At 40.0% G+C, this 23,211-nt stretch overlaps 1 protein-coding gene across 1 annotated transcript; it reads right to left on the bottom strand.

Annotated features, from left to right (window-relative positions):
- Nucleotides 1–1,784: 1,784 nt before the first annotated feature.
- On the bottom strand, nucleotides 1,785–21,452 carry map1b (microtubule-associated protein 1B). Its single transcript, XM_051412207.1, has 7 exons — nucleotides 21,115–21,452; nucleotides 18,838–18,939; nucleotides 11,633–11,715; nucleotides 10,676–10,816; nucleotides 5,103–10,335; nucleotides 4,752–4,990; nucleotides 1,785–4,186 (listed from the first exon to the last, which is right to left on the bottom strand). The coding sequence occupies exons 1-7, from the start codon at nucleotides 21,296–21,298 to the stop codon at nucleotides 4,031–4,033; spliced, it is 6,138 nt and encodes a 2,045-aa protein (XP_051268167.1). The 5' UTR covers nucleotides 21,299–21,452; the 3' UTR covers nucleotides 1,785–4,030.
- Between the last annotated feature and the right edge of the window lie 1,759 nt (nucleotides 21,453–23,211).

Below are 23,211 nucleotides of genomic sequence, written 5' to 3'. Positions count from 1 at the left end.
TGTTATGTTGTAGAATACAATAATCAGGAGGGAGGTATAGCACTGTTTGTTGGGAGGTCTATTTTAGCACTCAGACTCAGCCAGGTTCTTCTTTGATTTATCCCTGTGTGCACTTCCCTTTGGTTTTGGAAAGTGCCTGGGGTGTCCCATCATCATTAATAAATGTCCCGACTGTAATAGTTTTGGCACAGAAAAAAAAAACAGCTGGTACTGACTGCTGTGTCAGACTGTCCCACAGTTCTAGTCACTGTCCTTGAAAGACAATTAAATAGGTTAGCTTCCATCTATAGCAAGACATATGACGTACATTTATATGCACCCCTATTCACTCTCCACACAATCTGTGGCTGATTATGGGGTTCGGATAAATAGATAGGATGCTCTCTCGGTTGCATAACTTGTATGTAATAATAAAATACTATATGGAAGGACATATAAAAGCTTTCCGCTTACTGGTGTGCAGTATATTTGCTGAAACAACTCTGAGAGCCTTTAACTTGCTAAGAGACATCAGACATGTTGACTTGTGGTCTCCCACTGTACAACAAAGGGATGCTGAATTGTGGAGACATGTCCTCTTATCCCACTCTGCTCTGTTCCTCCTCTGCTTTGTCAGTCACTCTCCCTGGGGCGTCTGATCCGAGAGGTCATTCAGTTCACCACATACTGGAGAAGCTTAATATGCTCTGCATTCATGCTACTTTATACATATCTTTCCGACATGTGTCATGTTCTAAATACCCTCATATACATTTAAAGCTATTCATTGGTTATAAGCTGCAAACTGTATTTTATTCATTTGTTTTATCTTCTTTTAACAACCAGTCCAATTGTTCTTGAGATACTTCAGTGTGCACTAATGTGGTGGATCAACCAGACGACTGACTTACATTCCCATCCCTCCCTGCCATCCCTAGAGTCACACCACTAGCATGACTAAAATATAAAATTTCCAGACATAGACTACATACCACAAAATCTAGCCTGCAAAGGCAGGCAAATAGCTTTACTTACAGAGGAGAAACGTTTCAGAGCACTCAGCTCTTTTGTCTTAACTTTGACATTTCTTAAGATTAAACCAGGAAAACTGAGCCTCCGTTCTCTGTTCACACTGTATCTCTCTGAGGGAACATAAATCCCCCGTCTCTCCTGTCTGGCTCTCAGGGACAATTGTCACCAAGGATGCTAAAAGACATCTAGTGCCAACATCAAGTCAAAAATGTTATTTGTGAAACGCTTAGGTTTCTGACCATATACCATTAAAATGAATTACATATCAGCCTCAGGTATTCTTTATGTTTAGTGGTATTTAGTAAATGTTTGCATGCTAACGTGTTAAACTAAGATGGGGAACATGGTGACACTGCTAACTAATTACTAATAGCACTCATATTGCATGTTAGCATGCAGATGTTAGCATTTTGCTCGAAGCACCACTTTACAGGGTCATACAGCCACTAACGTTGCTGTAGACTTAGTCTATATGAGTAGAATCACAAAGATGTAACTTCTTTGTTAATTGTAAACAGTGAAATCATTTCTATAGTCATTTCTCACTTTTAAGTGAGAGATTTGCAATTGCGATATCTTCAAATTGGGTTAAGTTTATGATTCTGCGCAATGAGCTAGGCTCTGCAGAAAAAGCTCTTTGTAAAAAGCAATAGAACAAATTTTCCCTTCAGCATCACTGTATCAATATAACATTATAAGAAACAACACACTGGCTTTATAATACATGAGATCACAAATGGGTATATAGATTACAAAAAAGGCAAAGACAAAAGTTCTCATTTTTCACAACAGATTTTATTGTGGTTGTTTTTGAATGTTTGTTCTTTAGTAGTGGTTCCCCTTACATCAGATTTGCCATATGGGTAGAGGAAATATTGCACACAAACATCAGAAAGCACTAAGGAATACTTTCACTTGAAACTAATTGCTATAGGTTACATATGAGTTTGGGAAAAGGGCAGAGAGGATGCAAGATCACAAGACAAATATACCACACAGCTGCAGACAAACATTATTAAAGTTCTCCCAAGAGAAAGATTAGGAGAAAAGGCAGAGATAAATAGAAAGAGAGAGAAATAGAGGGAGTGTAGAGAAAGAAGTCAGAGAAAAGAGAAATGTCAAGTCAAGAGAAATGTCAGTTCAGATATTGTAGGTTTGTGGTTGGTCATGGTGTTGGTTTGAGGTTCCCCTGCAGGAAAACTGGTCTATAGTGGTATCACGAACACCTGACATCATTTCAGGAATATCTGGTGAACTTGGTGAGTTGATTGAATAGCCCAAAGTACCAAAGCCTGTAATCATCGAGTTGTGATCTGTTAAATGTTTCTCCAGAAGCAGGCCTGCAAATGCTGATCAGTGGCCTCTTTACTGTAAGTTTGGTATGTGTCATGTCTGTGTTTAAAGTGTCTAGTTTTTGTTTTACATACTTTCATCTAAAACACACAAGTCACTCACTTTCACCTCTGTGTGCTGCCCTTCTCAAGACTATACCTCTACTGGAAGCTGTTTCCTTTTCATCCTAGTTAAAGAGGAGAAACTCTTCTGTCACAAGAAATTTTCAGCCTCCCAGAATGCTCACACCAACCTGAAAATGTACACTGTGCTGTACCAAGTTTTATATTGATACAGTGCCATTCGAAATAGCTGGATTTACTGTAGTGTACAATGCCATGGCATGACTTGCAAAAATCATAGAATGCCTCTGTATTTAGCCTGTATAGCCCTCTTGTTCTTAATGCAAATCCCCATGTAAAAAAAGAGAAGAACTCCTAATGTGTTATAACTCATGCACATCTTCCAACCACTCCATCGGCCACAAAGCTATTTATAATTATAGTACAATGCTTTAGAAAAACAAGACATTTTAAGGTTTATGAAAATATCCTGCCTCACCAGCTTTACAATGGTAAAAGACTAGCTCCCCCATAGCGCAATGATTACATAAAAAACAGGTACAAGAAATAAGATCTAATTTTCTCCTTCTGACATAACTTAAAATCTGTAAATAAAACAGATGATCTTAAATAGAAGGTAATCCTCTAAAAAGCATTAACATTGTGGAAAATTATAAATCTTATAGATGTAACAACAGCAATGTTGTACACTTCCTGTTGCACAGTGTAAAAGGCTATCTGGACAATCAAGCACAATAAATTAAATTTAGCATCATAAATTAATATTCATACATCAGCAGAAACATAAGCCAGACAAAAAATACCCCAAACATACATTTTAAATCAAATAAAATCCAGCCGATTTGAAAACATAAGGAACAGTTTCACGATGGTAGGGGCACTTTGTCTCGCCCGTGATGAATATGAAGTCAGACATCATATTAATGCTTATCAATGAATCCTTTCAAGCTAATTTATATTTTCCTTCATTCAACTGTGTAACCATCTAACAGTCCCTTTTTGGGACAGATCTCTGGCGTGTATACCTGCCTACTCTTCTGCTAGTTGCACCAGTTCTTATACATTCATTTTGACTCCCTAAGGCAATAAACAGAAAACACCTTGTTTTATCCTTTGGTGTGAATAACAACCATTATTCAAGAATATAAAATTTGCTTGACAGCAGTTAAATTGATTAAAAGCTCTGATGTATTTTGATCTGGGAATGCAGAGGAAACTCAATACATCAACGACAACATCCTTACTTAATCTGTACTAGAGTTAGTATAGTTGGACAATAATGGCATGTCTGGGTTTTTGGTTTCTAATTTCATCCCCAGTACAATCTATTTATACCTAAAAATCAGATAAAGTATCAAGTCTGTATTCTTTTATATAGAAAACATTGTCCTTTGCATGGAGTCCCTCAAAGCTAATTGTGTTATTGTTAGTCCTCATTTAAGATATTTATTTTTTTATAGTTTAGTACACAAGAAGTATCATTTTAGCATTTAAGTGTTTAAGTGTCTGCTTAGGTTTTATGCTACATGATTTTTTTTTCTTCCTCAAATAATGACCCCTCTCATTATCACTCACTAGGCCTCCTGATCTCTTGTTAAACAGGCCTACATCTCAATCTTACAAGCCGGGAAGGACTCATCCTGCATGACGACAGTGCTGCTGCTTGCCAGGACCATGATGTTGAGCTCCTGCTGTTTGTCGTGGGTCTCTTGGTACCATTCCCTCATCACATCAGTATCATGGGTTGGAATCAGAGTGACCTGACACCAGAAAGAGGAAAATCTCTCAGCTCAATCATTCAGAGAATTTAAGCATCATCCTTACTTCCAAAAAATATCTCTGTCTTTCTGTCGCTTCTTTTCTTTTGATGTTTGCATGTAGAGTTCTGTGCCCACAGGGTTTTAACAGAGAAATGAATTTTTTTTTTATGTCTTTTCAATTGATGGCAGGAAAATGATTTGAGGGTGGTTTGTTATGATTTGTTTTATTTACCCTCCTGTATAGTCCATTCTAATCTAAATGCAAATGTAATGAAAAGAGGTCCAACGAGCCAGCCAAAGTTAGAGTATGAATCAATTCAAAATGTGTTCAAAACTAATAAATCTATTGAATATAATCTTTATACATTCCAATGCTTCTGGCACCTTGAAATTGGGAGGGGAGCATTAAAAAAAGCACTTTTTTAAAGCACAAATGTGTAACTTCACTGTTGTCATGTCACATAAAACTAAACTAAACTAAACAAATAATACTGGCCAAATAATCTAAATGCATATGGCACTGGTTAATTTTCATATAATTACATATTGTCATATTGAAACATACCTGCAAATTGTTGCCCCATTGGGCCTTTCCTTCCAGCAGAGCATCAAGGACAGCCCTGCTGGGCTCCTGAGTTGTCTGATCATTGCCACTGACTACATAGTAAGAGGAGCGCACACGCTTAAAGAACTCAGCATCCACATTCTTGGCACTGCAGTGATTGGGAATGTAAACCAAATCCATGTACATGGGAGGACAGTTGGGCAGAGAGGCCCCACCTGATACCTTTCCACTGCCAGTACCTGAAAGAGTTAAAAATATACCTTTTTCTTAGATATGTTCTCAAGAAATATGGGCAAATTGTGTGAAGTAGTAAAGTGATATAAATGATGACAATGAGTAAATAGTACTCACCTGATGTGGCACTTTTTACACCTCTGGATGCAGAGGTATTGGTTGCATTTTTGGCATCTTTCCCTTCTCCGACAGTCTTCTTTGGAGAGGCAGTCTTCGAGTCCTTCACTTTTGATAGAGCAGTCTTCCTGGCTGGTGAGGAAGACTTTTTCATGAGTTTTTTCTTCTTGGGCTTTTCTCCTCCATCTGTATTTGCATTGTGGAGGTTTTCTTCAGCCTTCAGCGCCTCTGGGTCCACCATGCAGACATCATGGTGGCCTGAAGATGGAGCAGAGTCCCTGAGAGCCACCGGAGGAGGATCAGCATGCCTGTAGGTCAAGGTTCTGTCAGTAGGCAGCGTCTCAGAGTCATCTTCAGAGTCAATGTTAGCGTCGGCTGTAATGGAGGGGCACTCCTCTGTCCCTGGTGGAACATCTGAATCTGTCTGGGAGGGGGCAGATTCACTGATAGATGTGGGTGGGGTCTCCTCACATTGCTTGGCAGAAAGCTTACCTCCTGGGGGTGGGGGTCCACCTCCTAACTTGGCGAGAGGCTTCTCCTCATTCAAGGCATTCTCCTCACTGATGAAGTACTCTAGAGGGTTAGGGTTGATGAAAGATGGGGATAGTTCTGTCTTGGGGTGACGGTATTCGCATGAGGTTACTAGGCAGAGGTCGACATCTGTCTTAGATGGAGCAGAGGGGCTCTTCTTAGTGGGGTCTGGGTCCCTGGAGCCACAGGCAGAATTATAATTACACAGATCAGAGGAAAGAGGTAGATATGATGGAAGGGGAACTTTGTGGCTAACAGGGGATTTTGCCTCATGTGTAGAATCCTCACATTTAAAGGGATTAGTCTCCTTTACTGGGGAAAAAGTCTGTTCTTTTGAAAAGGTAAAAGAAGATGATGGGGAAGTAGCATTGGGAGGTGAGGGTGACTTGTCGTATTTCTGCTGTGTGTCAGATTTATTAGAAATGCTCTCCGCGGATGGTGAAATTGGGCTGGTGCTGTCTCTAGCCGGGGGACCTCCTAGCACTGGGGATGGCTCATTGGAATGGGGAGAATGAGTGAGAGATGATGCCTTTGGGGTGACTGGAGACTTTTCTGTCTGCTCAGCCACAACATGTGACATTTCTGACATTTGACATGGAGTTGTAACAGAAGGAGTAGATTGAGATGCATCTGATGGGGTTGCAGAAGTTGCAAGGACTGAATCGCTCTCATCAAAAAGAAGAGGCTTCTCCACCGTAGAGCTATGCTCCTCAGATGGTCTTCCATTCATTCCATCAGAAGGGCTGTGTTCAACCTCAGTTGGGCCATTCTCCGTAGCACGTGAGCTACCTCCCACAGATGGGTGCTCTGGGGATTGCTTACTAAAGTCCAGGGCTAAGGAGTGGTCAGGGGACTCCTGACCAAATTCTATTGACATGGTGGAGTGCTCTGGGGATTTTGTGTCCTGCATTTGTGTTCTACTTTTTGTCTTTGGTGAGATGTCTGGGGAGATAGACATGGGCCTTGGGCTATCTTCCTTGGATGGAGATCCCTCAGCCTCCTGGAAGGTAGTTGGGGTCTGAACCACTGAGACAGACAAAGAGTCATCTACTTCTGTTGAGTGAGGGGAGCCTACCTCAGCATGAAGCGAAGGAGAGTCAGTGGTGGGTTCTGGCAAGGAGCTGGTGGCCAGAGAAGCTGTGGATGCTGAAGCTAAATGTGAAAATGTATCTTCTGCTACCACTTCCTCCAGAGGGGTTTCTGACTTGTCTGATGTGGTACCCTCTGAAATAGACATTTTACTCTCTTCTTTGAAAGATGTGAAAGGATTAGTGTCTGATTCATGTTTAGTCATTGGTGCTGACGACAAGACTGAATTGCTGTTTTCTTCAGTTTTCTTGTGATCTACATCAAAGGGTGACTTTTCCATCTTTGTTGGGGAATCATGTTCAGCTGGAGGTGGGCTTTTTGGGGAATCGGGTTTAGCTGGCAGTGGGCTTTTTGGGGAATCAAGTGTAGTTGGAGGTGGGCTTTTTGGAGAGGACATTACTCTCTCTACAGGGGAGGAACTTTCTGGTTCTGGCTCATAAGGCTCTGGGGTAACTCTATTGGAGGAATCATCTTTATCACTTGTGACCTCCACAATTATTGGACCCTGTGCTTTGTCTTCTGACACATGTGGTAGAGCTCCTGCTTTTTCATCTACTGGTGACTGATAATAAGGTGTGTGACCAGAGGATTGTGGCGAGTTAGCTCCTTCCAATGTCTTGTCATCTGGGCTGATGGAGGAATCAGCTGGTGCTTTGGCGCACCCGGTCAGTGTGGTGGACAGTTCTATTGGAGCAGCAAATATTGATGGAGAATCAAACGTGTCCTTGCGGTCCACTGAGGGAGAACGTACAAGAGGTGATGTTGTGGATGTTGAACTGAGTTTAGCCGGGTCTGTGTCGTACTTCTCACATGACTCTTGAGCTGTGGAAAATGCTTCAGCTTTCCCTGCAGAGGGAAACTCCTTACAGAACCTATCCTCTTCTAATGATGAAGGGGGCGATATTGTGGAAGCGGAGTGGTTGTAGTCGTGGCCTTCTGTGGCATCACTGTGAGAGTGATCTGACACTGGCATGTCCTGAAGTGGAGACAGCTTCTTCCGATCAAATTCGCCAGATGCTGAGGTCCCAAACCTGCCAACATCCTGTGAAGGAGATTCATCATTGGTGGTTTCGTCACTCATAATGTCCCTTGGAGTCAACATCTCATCCATGGGAGTAGGCACACTGGAGATCTCAATGGTTGACTGAGTGTTGCCAGAGGTGACGGTGTAATCCTCAGGGGGTTCATCTCTGTCCTCATCATCCGAGGCTACTGAGCTCTCAAAACCAACTGGAGGCAGTTCATCATGGATAGATGCAGCCGGAGAAACTGGTGAGGACACTTTGGGTGAGGCTGATACAAACACATTAAGTTTCTCTGTTTCTTTATCACTGACGTGCTGACTTTCTACATTTTTATTAGTCACATCATTGTTGTCTTCAACTCCTGGTTTGACTTCATAATTTCTGTCTTGGTGCTCATCTTCACAGGGAGTAAGCTTATCTTTATCTGGTTCCACTCTCTGTGGTTCATGAACTTCTTCTGTCTCTCCCTTCTCTTCATAATCTCCTCCCTCAGATGTCTCCTCCATTACAGTGCCTTCATCTTCAAACTTCTCACTTACACTGCCATTGAGTTTTCCCTTGAGAACTTGCTCATCTGGAGTCTCTCCACTTTCTCCTTCAGCCTCTGTTGTGGTTATACCCTCATCCACAGACTCTAATGCCTCAGGTGACTCTTTGGTTTGTATTATTTCTTCATGGTGTATCATCACAGCCTCTTCCTCCTTATTTTGTTGCACAGTTGCATCATCCTCCACCAACTCCTCAGCCTTAAGCTCCTCAAAGTCCTTAGTGAGGTCCTCTGGTGAGGACATCAGAGATCTCACTGCTTCTGGATCATCTGCAACAGCCTCTGCACTAGCTGCAAGTTTGCTACTATCCACCTTTGTTTCTTTCTTTGTCACTTTTGACTTTCCTTTCTCTTTCAACTTTGATGGGATTCCTACATCTTTCTTTGAGACATTGTCTTTTTTCAGAGGCTTCGGTTTTGGTGCTAGACTCTTTTCTTCACCCACAGTAGTCTTTTTTAAGTCTTTAGAGGGCCTTTTGACATCTTTCTTTAGCTCTTTCTTTTCCTCCTTCTTCTCCTTCATAGGTGAGTCTCTTCTGATATCCTTTTTTATAACTTTCTTTGCCTCCTCTTTCTTTACTTTTTCGTCCTTTTTAGCATCTTGTTTGGGTGTATCATCTTTCTTTGCTACTTCTTTTTTAACCTCCCTTTTCTTTTCCATGGACAATTTGGTCTCCTTTTTAACAACTTTCTTTTTTTCTGGAGTTTCATTTTGGGCTGTTTGCTCTGCCTTTGCTTTAGATTCTTTCTCAGAAGCCTTTGGCTTTTCCTTTTTCAGTGGGACCTTGTCCTTTTTCTCTGCCTTTTGTGTTTTTTCATGAGATGATTCTGCATCTGTCTTTGCCTTTTCTGGTGTTTCCTCTTTTGAATCTTTCCTGATACTTTTGATTGGGGATGGTTTTGGTGTAGACTTTAGGCTCTCCTTGCTGTCTGTTCTGTGTTTCATCTTAGCTTGCTTTAGTGTTGGTGTTGACGGCAAAGTAGAGGACATCGCTTTTTGAGTGACAACTGGCAGCTTCAGGAAGTCCAGGTGCTTAAGTTTCTCTAAACCTTCAAAGATGTGATGCTGGGTTGCATTTCCAGGAAAGAGAACACGCACAACCTTATCTGATGGATTTGCAGGGTGCCACACGATAAGTGAAGAGATAGAAGTCAGGTATGAGACAGGGAACTCAGATTCTTTTCCATTTGGCAGCAGAATAGAAGCAGTGTCTTTTTCACTACCTGTCCACTGCTTCATAAAGTGCTGCATCTCCTTGCTGTTCTTTGATGGATTAAGCACATACATCTCAAGCTTCCCAACACCCATTTTCTGAAAAAGTATGATTGGCTCTATGGTGTTTCCAACAGGCCTTTGCAGGGGCTCTATCCTCAGATTCAGCTTGTTGAGGAACTGCTGAGTGAACGCTGCTTCCTCAACATTCCTTCGCACTCTGTAGTTAGGTTCAGGAATTTCCAGGTTTTCAGGAAGATTCACAAACACAACACCAATATCTGGAGAAATCATGTTCTTCACCCAGTCACTGTTAGCTGTTGAACCCTGTGACTGTTCCTCCTCAAGCTCTGCCACCTTCCTTTGCAGCATGCTATTGATGCCTGGCAGGTTGTCATCACCAATGTGGGTCAGAAGGATGGAGTCCACCCTGTCCAGATGTCTCACTAGCTTCCAGAAGCATGACTTCCTGTCCGAGCCACCATTAATGAGCATGTTGAATCCATTGACAGCAAAGAGAGCAGAGTCACCACAGCCAGCAGGGAAAATGTAACAGCATGGTTTGGAAAGTTTGAGGAATCCACCTGAGGTTGGTGGCTCTAACATGTCAAAAGGAGATGGGATCTCTACTGATTCAGATAAATACTCTGTGAACTCTGAGAGGCCCTCCATTTCAGGGAGTATGAGAGTGGAGTTTATTTTCATGTTAATGAAGTCCTGCAGGTTGTGTTTGTCCAAGTTGGAGTTTTTCCAGTCGCCTTGTTCAGGGCAGGAGAGTGTAAGGTTGGCTTTGTTTGCCGGGTGAATGGTGCTGAGCAGTTCACCAATCTATGTATGAGAAAAATTAAGTGACTTTAACATCTTAATATTTTAACACTCTGGATACTGTAATAAAATGAATAGTGCTTTGCAATCACAGTTTAAGTATATTTACATGCCTGTACTGTATGTATGTGAATACATTTTAAGACTGTTATGCAATGCAAGAAAGCAAGATTTTAGGGAAGGCAAGCCTCCCATAAATGTGAAACATCAAAATCACCAAAACTGAAGGTTTTTGTTTTTTAATGGCAACAACAGGTATGTATAAAATATGTAAAACTACTGTATTAGTGCCATAGATCATATTCAAAATTTGGGTGCTTACAAAAAAAAATTGTTGGCTCACCTCTTGGTCAGTGAATATGTCGATGAAGTTAAAGAAAGAGAAAGATCCAGACTGAAGAATCACCTCCCCTGTGTTGTCAGAGCATTGCCCTGAGAGAACCAAAAGCTTGTGTCTCGCAGTGTCTGAGATCATCAAACGAACCTGGAAATGGAAAAAGAAGATTTTTTTTTATTACATACAGCTGACTTTGGTTGAAATTAAATGGACAATAAGTTAAAGAAACATTGCGTGTATGGCACTTAAAACAATTTTATTTATTGCAACTGCTTGAGAAAGAGAAAATAATAATGTAAGATAACAATATTACTGGCTACAAATACAGGGAATACAAAGCATTGCTGCTGCAGAAATTAGCTTAATGATTTAGTGCATTTGAAATATCACCAGTTTCACGTCACTCAAATCCATTAGCTAATTAGCTGACTTGTTCTTTTGCAGTCCACTCTGCCAAGTTTCCTTTCATCCCTCTTTCTCTTGCCTCTCTCCTTTTTCATGGGTTCTTTTTTTTCTACTTCAGCAACATCAGCTGTTATGGGCGATTGGCCAGGTCAATCCTGCTGTGCTGTGAGATATTATTAAAGCACAGTTTGACTGCAGACATGGCTAGGGGGTGGAGGCAACACTGAAAAGGAGCAGTGACACAAGAGAAAATCTTGTATCATCTGTGCTACTGACCCTCCTTTGTGTTTCTTCCCATCAAAATGTAGCAATAGCTATACTGCAATAACAAAAGGTAAAAGGCTGTACTTGTTATTCTAGCAGTAAACAAGGCATTAGTCTTGAGCTTCTAATTGCTCATATTTTTTTATTCCAACCAACAGCAACAAACAACAGTATAAATTGAAAAGACTGATAAAGCTGTAATTGCATGTAAATGTGCATGGAATGGAATGGTTACAAAAAGAATAAGGAAGAGGTTATAATAATATTGTAGATTGTCAACAACAATTATATTACCTCGGTACAGACTGCATCATCTGAAGGGTTGATGAGCACTACCGTCTCCAGGACATTACTTTTATGGTGAAGAATTCTCTGCCCTGCAGAACAAAATAGAAAATAGTTGCAAATGAAAAACAATTTTCATAGTCACATGATTTCATAATATCAAGAAATTAGATTGTTTTTAATTTCATGGGTACATTTTGTTGATAAGATGAACACTACAATGGTTCCTTTCATAAGTTAATCAGATGTTTTACAATAAATGAAATGTACATATTAGAGATGAAAGGACAACAGAAATGAATTTGCAACCGTGTTCATGACTTCCAGCCAAAATAATGAGGATTTGTAGCTTTACCAGATGGGATAGTAAATTGAATATCTTCAAGTTTTGGACCATTGGACATATACAGACATTTAAGACATCCTTTTGATCAGTAAAATTGTGACATTTTATAGGTGGAATGTGTTGCATGTAAAATAATTAACTTTGAGTCTTATCTGGCCAGTTGGGACATGCTGCTATATACTTAATTTAATATCAGAGTGAAACCACAAGAATCATAGAGAAAATCATTCAAATATTATTTTTCACATCAATGCTAATATGACTTTCAACCAATCTAAGCCTCACAATCACTGAAACATTCACATTCGTTTTTCACCTTTAATGTTTTCATCATTGTGCTCGTTTCCATTATAATGAGATAAAACACTGATTACAAAGTCCTAATGAATCTCTGCTCCCCTGGCTTTTATATGGGGCAGGGCTCAGCAAATTTATCAAGTAATTAATCAAGGACAGTCGATCTGGCAGTTCTAATATGGCTGTGTAAATGTTAATGGTCTCTGCAGAGTAGAGCTCTTCATCTCTAAGATGGATGAAATCTCTAGAGATGGAAGTATAACACACCCCTTAAACCCCGAATCTCAATCCTCGGCACTGAAACCTGTTTCAGCATTAAATTGCTCCTCCATCATCCTTTGTAAGACATCAGATTGCTTGACTCCGTGGCTCTGTTTTTTGGGTGACAATAATGCAGTAAGATTTTCCTTTTAGCATAATTTAACAGCATCATTATGTTTCCTTCATTAGGTTCAACAATCTGTAAACACAACACTGATATATTATGACTTCACAAAGATAATTTGATGAACGCGTAGCAAGCTTTGGCTTATTTAAACAACCAGCAGATACGGTCTATTAAATATCAGAAAGCATTAAAAAAAAATGTCCATCACAAATTCCCCAAACTAAAGATGAAGTCTTCCAATGTCTTGTTTTGTCTGACCAACAGTCCAAAACCTGAAGATATTCAATTTATTGTCACAAAACACAAAGAAAACCAGCAACTATTCCCATTTGAAAAGATGGAAGGATCAACTAATCAATTAATCAACTAATCTCAACATCTTTAGTTGGACTGAGCCCCTTTGAGATAACAAACAATACTGTTTGGTCTCTCTGTATAATGGGGACTGATAATAGTTGAGTCTACTGCACTTTGCCATATATACCATTTAAGACAGAGCTGTTACATAGAAAATGGACAGTGGGCTGTGACAGGCTCATAATCAATCATCCTAGGTTTTGGATGATTGATTATGATAATGATTATGATCCCACTGTGTGTGTGCATGACGTGGTTATCCTCTGGTCCAGCAGACAAGACATGGACAGGTTATCATTATTCACCTCAACACGTCAGGCTTCACTCACTACACCAAACAATTTGTCTTTGTTTCTTCTCCTCGTTATCTGATCTCATTTCTACATACTTGAATTAATGGATTCCCAGAGAAGCAATTGACAAAAGACTGGTTTTATTTTGTTACTTTAGATCGATTTCCATTGGTAAATCCACGGTAAATGCTGCCACGAACATAGAATCAGACAAATAAGAATATGTTCCCTGCAGGTTCAGAGGGCAGTGAGGTGTTGCTTGCATATAAGCTTTAAATTCAGAAGCATATCGAAGACAGAGTGTGCCCTGTCTCCAGAGATGTGATACTGCCGCAGCTATCTGGCGGCTGGGCTGATTCCTCCATACATATTTCATATTGTAGATTCTCATTATGGAGCATATAGCCATTAACCCTGCCACTCCCTCCCCGAGGGCTGTCACTCCATATGGAAGAACTCTTTCATTCACTGCTGTTAATAGTGGAGTGGGGGAGTTCAGTGAGGGTAGACATAATGACTCTTGGTTTGGTTATTTCAACCCTTTAGCAGTTCCCATATGGCACCCCATTTGTTTTATGGAGTTAGTTGTCTAAAGGGAAAAATATTCCATGTGTGACTTTCATATAAATTCAGTATCATGACATTTTTGCATCACAATGTCTTAAGATCTTGTTGTATCTCTTTTCAGGCAAATAATAATTATATATACAATTCTAAATTATATATATATATATATATATATATATATATTTATAAATAATGATTTAATCAGATTTGCCTTTTTCCTGTAATGCCACCATTAAGTTTTTTATTTTTTATTTTTAGTGACATATCTTGAACCTTTTGAAACTTATTCATGGTCCCTAGTGGATGAAGCCATCTTTGGCAATCTCTTCACTGCGCCATCAGCAAATTTAAGTCTGTCCTAACCTCTGGTTTATGACCAAATGGCAAAACTAACAGAATTCTGTAGCTCAAAGCACTACTGTGCCTATAATTAGGCCAACAACCTCACAGAGCAGCTAAAATGGCTGTAGACTCTTACTCTTGTTCTAGATTAAAATGACATCATCATGATACTCATCTTTACTGGGAAAAGGTTTCTGTAAGATGCAATTAAGGTGATTTTTTTCTGCAGTGATGAAGGTTAGGATTGTAATGGTTATACTCAGATCTAAAGTTTGTTATTTTAGTTGCACATCTGTCCTTGACATGTGAACATGTCATGTTTGTGAGACCAAAATATCACATCTCAATTTTTGGCACATTTCTGATGGAAACTGATTTCTCATGGAAACCTACTCACATGTGCATTTTATTATCAGTCTAGAGATTTGTGCCAGTCTAAAATCCCAGTTGACTGTGGGTGAAACTAGCTTCACTCAGCTTTGTTCGGAGGAGGCAGCAGTCTTAAACTGATGACCTGATCTCCTCTATAACAACAAGTGACTGAGGAAATGGTTTTCACAATCTGTGAAATGAGAAAACAATTAATCATGGAGGTCTATCATCCATCCTGTTCATGATACTGTACACCAGCCATATCTGTAATTGGTAATGCAATAGAAAAGCATTTTGTTTTTCTTTGTCTCTCTGTGGGTTACGCCCTGTTTACTAGCCTTTTATGCGGGGAAACAGAAAATACAGTCGTCTGCACATGTTAAGGACTCGCAAAGCGCCAGGAAGGCACCCTACCAAATTGGTGTCTTGGCTAACTCATCAAAAAATGACAGATTGTGCACTGGAGCTCGATTGACCCGGACAATTACCTTGATCGATATAGAAATCCTTAGCGCCCAGTGTGTCTCTGTCTCAGCGGGAGGCGAGGTAATGTGACATGCATCACTGAGCATACTCCTTCTGGCTAAATAGAAAGTGCAAGACTGGTATAGCCTGTCTGCCACAGACTGTTCCAGACAGGGGAACATCAATGTGGATGGCACCACACCAAAAATAGATCAGTGGAACAACTAAATTCATTGCCTCCTACCTTTCGCATGAGACCTTGCACGTAAGGATTATTAATTTAATCTCCTCAGGTGGATGCCCTTTGTGTCTCAGCACCTTTCTCTCTTCTTACTGTCATTTCCTTTTCCACCACAACAGAATAATTGACCACGGTGACTTTCAGCAGCCTAGATGGGGGCCCCCTGAGCACAGTTTTCAATGTGACTTGTTCCTGTGTCCCTGCAACTGGATTAAAAAGGGAACTAGTATACGTCATATGTCTGTACATGGAGCTAATGGCACTGCCACCGCTGTTAAGCTGACTGACTCACAGAACAGTCAGTCACCTGTGTGGTAGTATAAACTCAATACCTCTAAATAACACTCAGGTATAAGCTCCTTTATTGCCATTATCGTTAGCAATTAGCTTGTCAAAACAAAAGACAATAACTATTACTTTATTATGTCTTCCCACTACCTGGATCTTTCCTAGCTTTTCCAGCTATGAAGATGAAGGTTAATGCGTTTTGATAGATGCATGACTGATCAATCAATCTGCTGCTTTACAGTTACTTTACACTCAGGAACTGTTTAATGGGCATCGAAAAACAGGATTGTATTTGTGAAAGATATCAGGAGGATCTTTATCTCTGACAATTTCATTTGTGAAAGTCAACACAATTATTTATTACTATTGATCACTGAATGGATTTGCGGTTCAGAGGCAGCCTTTTAACTCTCCGGTTGCTGTTAAGGCTTCAGTTCTGTCTGCACTGCAAGCAGAGAGCTGGGAAATCTATACCAGAAGTATCATATATACATCAGGAAGACGCCGGGGGTCACCTGTCTTACCCCCTTTTTCCTCCCTTCTCCTCCTCACTGTGCGGCCCAGGCTTCCTGTGCACTAACATAGTGTGATGGATGGCATGTCATCTATTAAGCGGACAGATAATTGCATTCGTCCTCCTCCGCCCAATACCACCTGCTGGTTTGTGTTTTCCTGTAAGCACTCAGCTCTAACCAATGAATGCACCACAAGCTAAGGGTAAAGGTAAGTGGCGCAGCTACATAATGAACCATCTTAACCGGAAAAATGCACTTATTGTTTAATCTATGATTTGTGCAAATTACCAGACGTGAAGGGAAGCTCTACATTTTGAGAAATACAAGTTTTCGCTTACTTGTTGAGAATTAGATGAGAAGACCATACTCTTATATCTTATATCAAGTAAATATAAAGGCACAGCCAGCAGCTTAGCTTAGCATAAATACAGGAAACAGGGAGAAACAGCTAGCCTGGCTTTGTCCGAAGGTAACAAAATCTGCCTACCTATCCACCAGGAGCAGTACATTTATAAGATCTCTGACAAGAGCTTACGGCTTCTGGCCAAGAAACACTGCGGCACATAACCTGTTGTATAACCACAACATATTTTTTTTTACTCTTCGTTTTTGTTTTGTTTTTTGTTCACTTCATACGGATTTAACAAACTACATAGAAAGTGTTAATTAGTGACCTTCAGACAGAGTGTAGCTGGTAGCGGTTGTCAGTCTTTATACTAAGCTAAGCTGACCAGCAGTAGCTTCATACGGATATGAGAGTGGTAACTCGTGGATTAATGTGTATTTCCCAAAATGTCAAACTATTGCTTTAAAATGCTTTCTGTGTTCCAGACAGTAGTAAATGGGTGATTTATAAATTTAGATTTAAAATACACTTATATGAATGAAAACAATCATAACTTTATGCAGGGGAACTATACTTAATGAATGTCAAGCTAAATATTATAAGTTTCTAGGAATACATTCATGGAGCAGTTCAAAAAGTTCAAAAGACAATGAAAATCCTCCCCTTGAGAAAGAAACTTGGCGAAAAGCCTGAGGCGTAGAATATAAGAGAACAATATTATTCCAGTTTTACTGCTTATGCAGCATTAACTCTCAAAATCTTGGCTTCATTAATTCAGGGATCAGAACTGCATTTCTGTCTCTGTGTTGCAGCTTTCTCCCCACTTGCATCTATTTTCACCCTATTTTATCCTCCTAACCTACTCTGCCTCTCCTACCTCATCCCCCTCCCTCCCTTGCTGCCTTGTTTGCTTTTCTCTCATCCTCTCTCTTTTCCCCGCACCCTCTCTGTTCCCCAAGTCCTCTCTGTTCCCCTCCCCTCTTTATTTTCATGGACAGACACTTGCCACTGGGGATTCTACACTGCTAATTACTCCCGAATCAACTGTGCATCTAGTACTGGGTTGCAAGGCAACAGCACACATGGAGGAAGAAAGAGAGAAGAATGGAGGATGGGAAAGTGGAAAACAAGGTTGGATGAAAGGGAGTGGGGATTTGGAGTCTCTTTGAATGCTATTGTAGATAAATCACCATGTTTCACCTCCCTTTAGACCGATTGTATTTCATCTCTGTAAGCCCAATCCTGAGATCTGATACAGGAATATTGCTGCATTAAACTAAATCACCTGCTTTAGTCTACAGCAGCAGTTGTTGGCTGGATCAATCTATTGTGAAGTATGAAGCGCTGCAGGTCATATCCAATATGGAGCAGAGCCAAGCAGAGGCTTTTTTGCTGCTGCCTGTCAAGGCCATACTGCCCACTGACAGACCACATGGTCTGCCATACTGGATCTATTCCATCTTTATGGAGCCTCTCTCTCACCTTGCGAAAGATACAGCTAAAGTACCATGTAACAAAATGCTGAGAGGGCGTATCCAGGGATAGGTAATAAAACCCCTCTGCATAGTGTACTGCTCAGAAGTTATAGCTGACTGCGACATGACAGTGTATACTACGGAAAAGTGCAGTGGTATACAAAGTGCAGTTTGGAGATAATTGTAGTATTTGCATTCTACCTAAAATTGTACTTTTTTCCTCACTATGATTTCTGACCATTTTAGATACTAGTTCCTTTGCTTGTTTTACAGATTATTTTTCATACAAAACAAATTTATGAAGTCATTTAAATCTGGAATTTAAGTTTTATTCAGCATTTTCTGATATTTTTTTGTAAAAATCTAGTGGCACAGCCATGTTTTTTCTCGTGTTAAGATACTTTCTAGAAAACAAAAACTTTTTGTTTGTTTTATGTGGGAAAACACTGTTAAACAAAATATTAATAATAGCATAGTATTTCTTTTAACATACTTAAAAACGTGTCTGAAGAGAAATGGCAGGTAGAAACAGTGCACTGCAAAATTAGGTTTTCACAATTCAAATTTAGTTTGGAGATTTAACTGCCCATCACTTAATAAATCACTACCACCAACCACAACAAAAATGCTGCTTACATGTTAATGCATCAGTGATAATAATCCTTTACCTATAGTAACATATTATAAATAATGAGTAATTTTATTATTAATACTTTATCTATATGTGATCTTATGTACTTTTACTTAAATAAGGCTTTGAATGTAAGGCATTTTTTACATTGTTGTACTATCATTTTTACTTAAGTAAATGATCTACATACTTCTTCCACCACTGTGTGTCACATTGGTACACACATATTAAAGCATAATCAGACTGCTATTGTGAAATGATCAGTGAAAATGTGTTTTATTTCCAGTTTACCTCTGACGTCTGCAGAGAAACGAGCTGAGTGTCTGGAGACAAACAGCTTGAGTTCTTGGTCCAGGTTGCAGTCGATAAGGTTGGTGTCCCATGAGCGGATCCCTGCAAGATAAGCAAAGACATTCAAAAAAATAAACAAGAAAACAAAAAAAGGGCAAGGAGGAGGATAGACACCAATGAAGAAAAACACATGTTAGCTCTGTGGTCTGAAAACGAATCAATGCATGCAGCAGACATTACACTAAGAACTTGGCAACAGGTCTAACAGTCTCACCCACACACGCAATCATTTGCCTACAGTTCATTGGAAAATCTTATAGAGTGAACATGTATATGGACTTGTTACCGGTTTGGCATGAGAAAAGAAATCTATGATTGGAAATATCTATAGCCCTGTTTGTGTTTTTCCATGGGCTAGACGCACTGGTAGCTCCACTTAGCTGAGTCATGGTGGTATCATTCTGTCTTCATAATTATGCTGATATGGCCTACTGGAGGCCTCTGTGAAGTAACAGGATGAGACTGGGAATAAAGACGAGGTTAAGTGCACATGATGGAAAGATGGACATAAAAGTTTATTTCACTTGCAGTATTATTCGTCGAAAAAGGCTATTACAACAGTAGGCCCAAACTTAAAGCACAGGGTGTGGCAATAACAAGAGGCTGTTAATTGATTAAAGAGTGATGAAGGTGATAACATGTTTTCTTTGTCCGATCACTAAGCTACGGAAGGACTGAGAATAATGTGATTGCACATGTTAATACAAAATGGATTACAACAATGGAAAATGGAGAATAAAACCAAAAGGAAAGGGAATTCAAGAATAAAAGAAAAACCCTTAAGTGCTCAGAAATAATCCACAAAAAATGCGGCAAGCTCCATCTGATCAAAAGCTCCAGAACCGCTACTGAAGGACCTTGTGTTTTGATTTTTTACAAGGTCAAGAGGAAAGTTTCAGTCTCAAGAGCTGACATATGTAGGGCCAACACGATCTATTGAATTGATGTAACAATAGAACAGTAAAATGGACTACTGTGATCTGTGATGGCTGATCCTTAAAATCAGACCAGATATCGACCTCAGTCATTTTCATCTTTAAAGGAGCAGTTCTGTGCTTGTTTCTGTCTGTGTGACAAAGTGCAGGAGAAATATAAAAACCATGATTCCCTCTAGAAGCTTTCATATATTGCCTATATTAAAAAAAAAAACTCACTTGATTTTACACCCACACAGTAACTGCGCCACACTCTCCTCCCCCCTCCTCTCTCACACAAACACACACTCAGGCCAGGGAGGCAGGCCACTACAGCAGCTGTAGCACTTCTAAAACGCCCTGCTCATTTTTTTTTTTTTTAAATCGTTCCTTGTGGCTTTCCGTAGGGACCGCAGTGCGGACCGAGCCACGCCCACCAGCCGGCGAGGGATGAGAGAGCTGGATGCAGAATGATGATGATGATGATGATGATGATGATGGAGATGGAGACGATGATGATGGAGACATGTTCACACGGGATGAAACGGGAATTCATTTATTACCATTCTGTTATCATACACAAGCTCGAAACACAAAGCGTTTATTCAGCTTTGTCGGAAGCTTCCTCCCGCAGCAGCACAAACAGAGAGAAAGCCCCCCGTTGTCTCTTCCTGACTGTAAGCTGATGAAGCGTGGGACCCTCAGCTCTCCTGAAACAAAAGCCTGACGCACCTGAATAAAGCCTGGCATGGCAAGGTGCTGTGCGAGGAAAAACCCGCAGCTGCACTGGAGCCAAAGAAATGTTGCATTGTTGACGCATAGTCCTGAGTTAATGCTGAATCATTGCTACCGGCGTTATTAGAGGACCTGCCCCACGTGTGTGGATGACAACAATTGGGCCTACTGACATTTTATTTGAAAAGAAAAAAGATTTAGAATAGCTAAAACAGCGTGGCAAGGAAAGGTACCTGTGGGTTAAAAGATGCGAGGAACGTTTTGGAGATTTGGCCATAGCGTTACGCTGATGTTACTGGGAGGGGCAGTTCCATATCCCCATTATCCCTATCATTACAACATCACTTCTAGTTCAGTTAGTTACCCACTAAATACTAGTTAATGACTCATTAATATGCGTAATTTGCTCCGGCATAATGTATCATGCGTAAAACCCGGCGTATCAACAGCCGACATGACTCTAAAAGATATAAGAACTTCTAAGATATACATCTCTGTTCAAGTTGTTCTGAAGATGTTAAGTTCAGCCCTCGGTCGCCTACACCCACCTCTCGAAGCTCCATCTTACCTTTCTCTATGTCCGCAATGGCACACTTTAGGTGATCCTCCGTTGTGATCTCCCCGATAACCACCAGCAGGTAAAATTTGCTGTCGTTGAAGTGCTGCGAGGGGCTGGAGGAGGTCGGAGATGCCCCGGTGGTGCTTTGGCCGCCTAAAGTCTCCATATCTGCGGATTCTACCAGGGTGGCCATCCTCTCTCTCTCTCTTTCTCTCTATCACTCTCTTTCGTATCTCCTGTATACGCGCGCAGGATGCCAGCTGCAGCCTCCTCCCTTTATTGGCTGCAGAGCACCAGAGTGGTCTCCAGACATGCAGCCTTGATAGGAGTGGCCCTAGCTTTTTATACCAGCAGACATTGTGTCATATACTCGGTAACCGGGGAGAGAAGAGGGCGCCGGGGTTTTTTTTTCGCACACTCACTCCCCAGCTGATGTCATCCGCAACGAATCAAACGCCTCCGGAAGTCAGTGAGATCTGATGCTTTGTGCTGTCCATATTCACCAGTGGTGGACTCCTTATTACTTGTTACTCATTACAAACACTCCATAAGACAGCCACGGGTTTGATGTGTTTGAGTACTTTAACTTAGACTATTTTTAACCACTGCTCCTTCAAAATAAAATCAAAAAGCGGTTTTAAAACCACTTTAACCCCTGCGAAAAAAAAAAAAAAATTGTAGGAATTATTTTCTGTTATCAGGGAGTATTCAGGTGTCTGTACTTTTTCAGGAAATGCTTCACCATTAATCACTTTTCTTTCTCTCAAAGTTTGACATTAAAACTATACTAATAGTACTACTACTACTAGTATGAGAGGCCCTTGTTTTCAAGAGGAGCAGTTGTAAGACTGCTGACGCCTGAAAATCACTTTAAACAAGGCTTTTCTGTTTTGATTTAACATTCAAAAACTGTGAATGTTGACTAACTATTTTGTATTATTCATGTTGTCTTCTGAATAAAGTACTGTTAGATGGGCACTCAACCAATTGTCCATATGAAGCTAGTTTAATCATCACGAGGAGTATTAAACAGCCCGCTGTGTGTGGAGTTACCAGTCAGGAAGGGTAATAATGAAAGATGCTATCAAGTTGCATTATGAGAAATGTGGGTTCCGGCATTTGTTTGACACTTGATTATATCTTTCAAGTCACCTAATTTTATTGCAATGAAATGTTAAATTGCTGGATCACCTCTTTCAGTACTATTTATCTATTTCAGTGGTGTTTGGTATTAAAAATGGTTTTAATTAAAATGTTCACACATGTACTGTACATATTTTCCAGAGGTGATGTTCCTGTAAATACGATCCTGAATAGGGAATGCCTTGGTGGGATGATTCAGATTGTTTTTGTTTTAATAAGGTGGGCACACAGGTTTATAGGTTTAGTCTTAAGGTGATTCTTTCTTTCACTTTCTTTTTACTCTGTATTGTGCAGTTAAGTGCCACTGTGCATTTGAAATAAAGTAATTATGGTATAAGCAGTTGTAGTACTAGTCACATCAAGTAAAGTAAAAATAAAGTTTTAAATGTGATATTTAATGCCTTTAATAGATTTCACAGTCCAGAGGTTACAGGGAAATGGTAAGCTGCAACCTCTTCAAGATTTATTTAATCTAATCTGATTTAATTTTAGTTTGATATCAGAATAATTCAGAATAATTCACAGTCAGGATGAGATTAATGGCTGCAAAACATCACTAATTGATTAGTAGGGCTATTGCTGAAATTGCAATACTCAACCAGACATTTTTCTATCATGACATTTGTCATTAATTAGTTTTTAAATACAAAACTCACATTATATATTTGATTGACTAATAAATGGTTTCACAATGCTCAACTTTCCAGAAATGCACAACATCACAACAGCAAATCAAATATAATTACAATATCAGAAATGGACTCAAGTATTGTCCAAACATGGTGTTTCTGTATTTACTTACCCCCTTATGCTGCAGTGTTTGGTTTCTAACTGTAGCTTTCATATGCAGAGATAATGGACATACTGATGTTTTATCACAGTATCAATCTTTGATCTCACTCAGGTTGGTCCCAGTCTAGTGTGGAGTTTCCAGAGATTCACTTGAAAAAAAAAACCCCACCT

The sequence above is a fragment of the Dicentrarchus labrax genome, unplaced genomic scaffold (assembly GCF_905237075.1).
Source record: "Dicentrarchus labrax unplaced genomic scaffold, dlabrax2021, whole genome shotgun sequence".
NCBI classification, from domain to species: domain Eukaryota; kingdom Metazoa; phylum Chordata; class Actinopteri; family Moronidae; genus Dicentrarchus; species Dicentrarchus labrax.
Note: the sequence above shows the minus strand (reverse complement) of the source record. Positions and strands in the feature narration are given on the sequence as shown.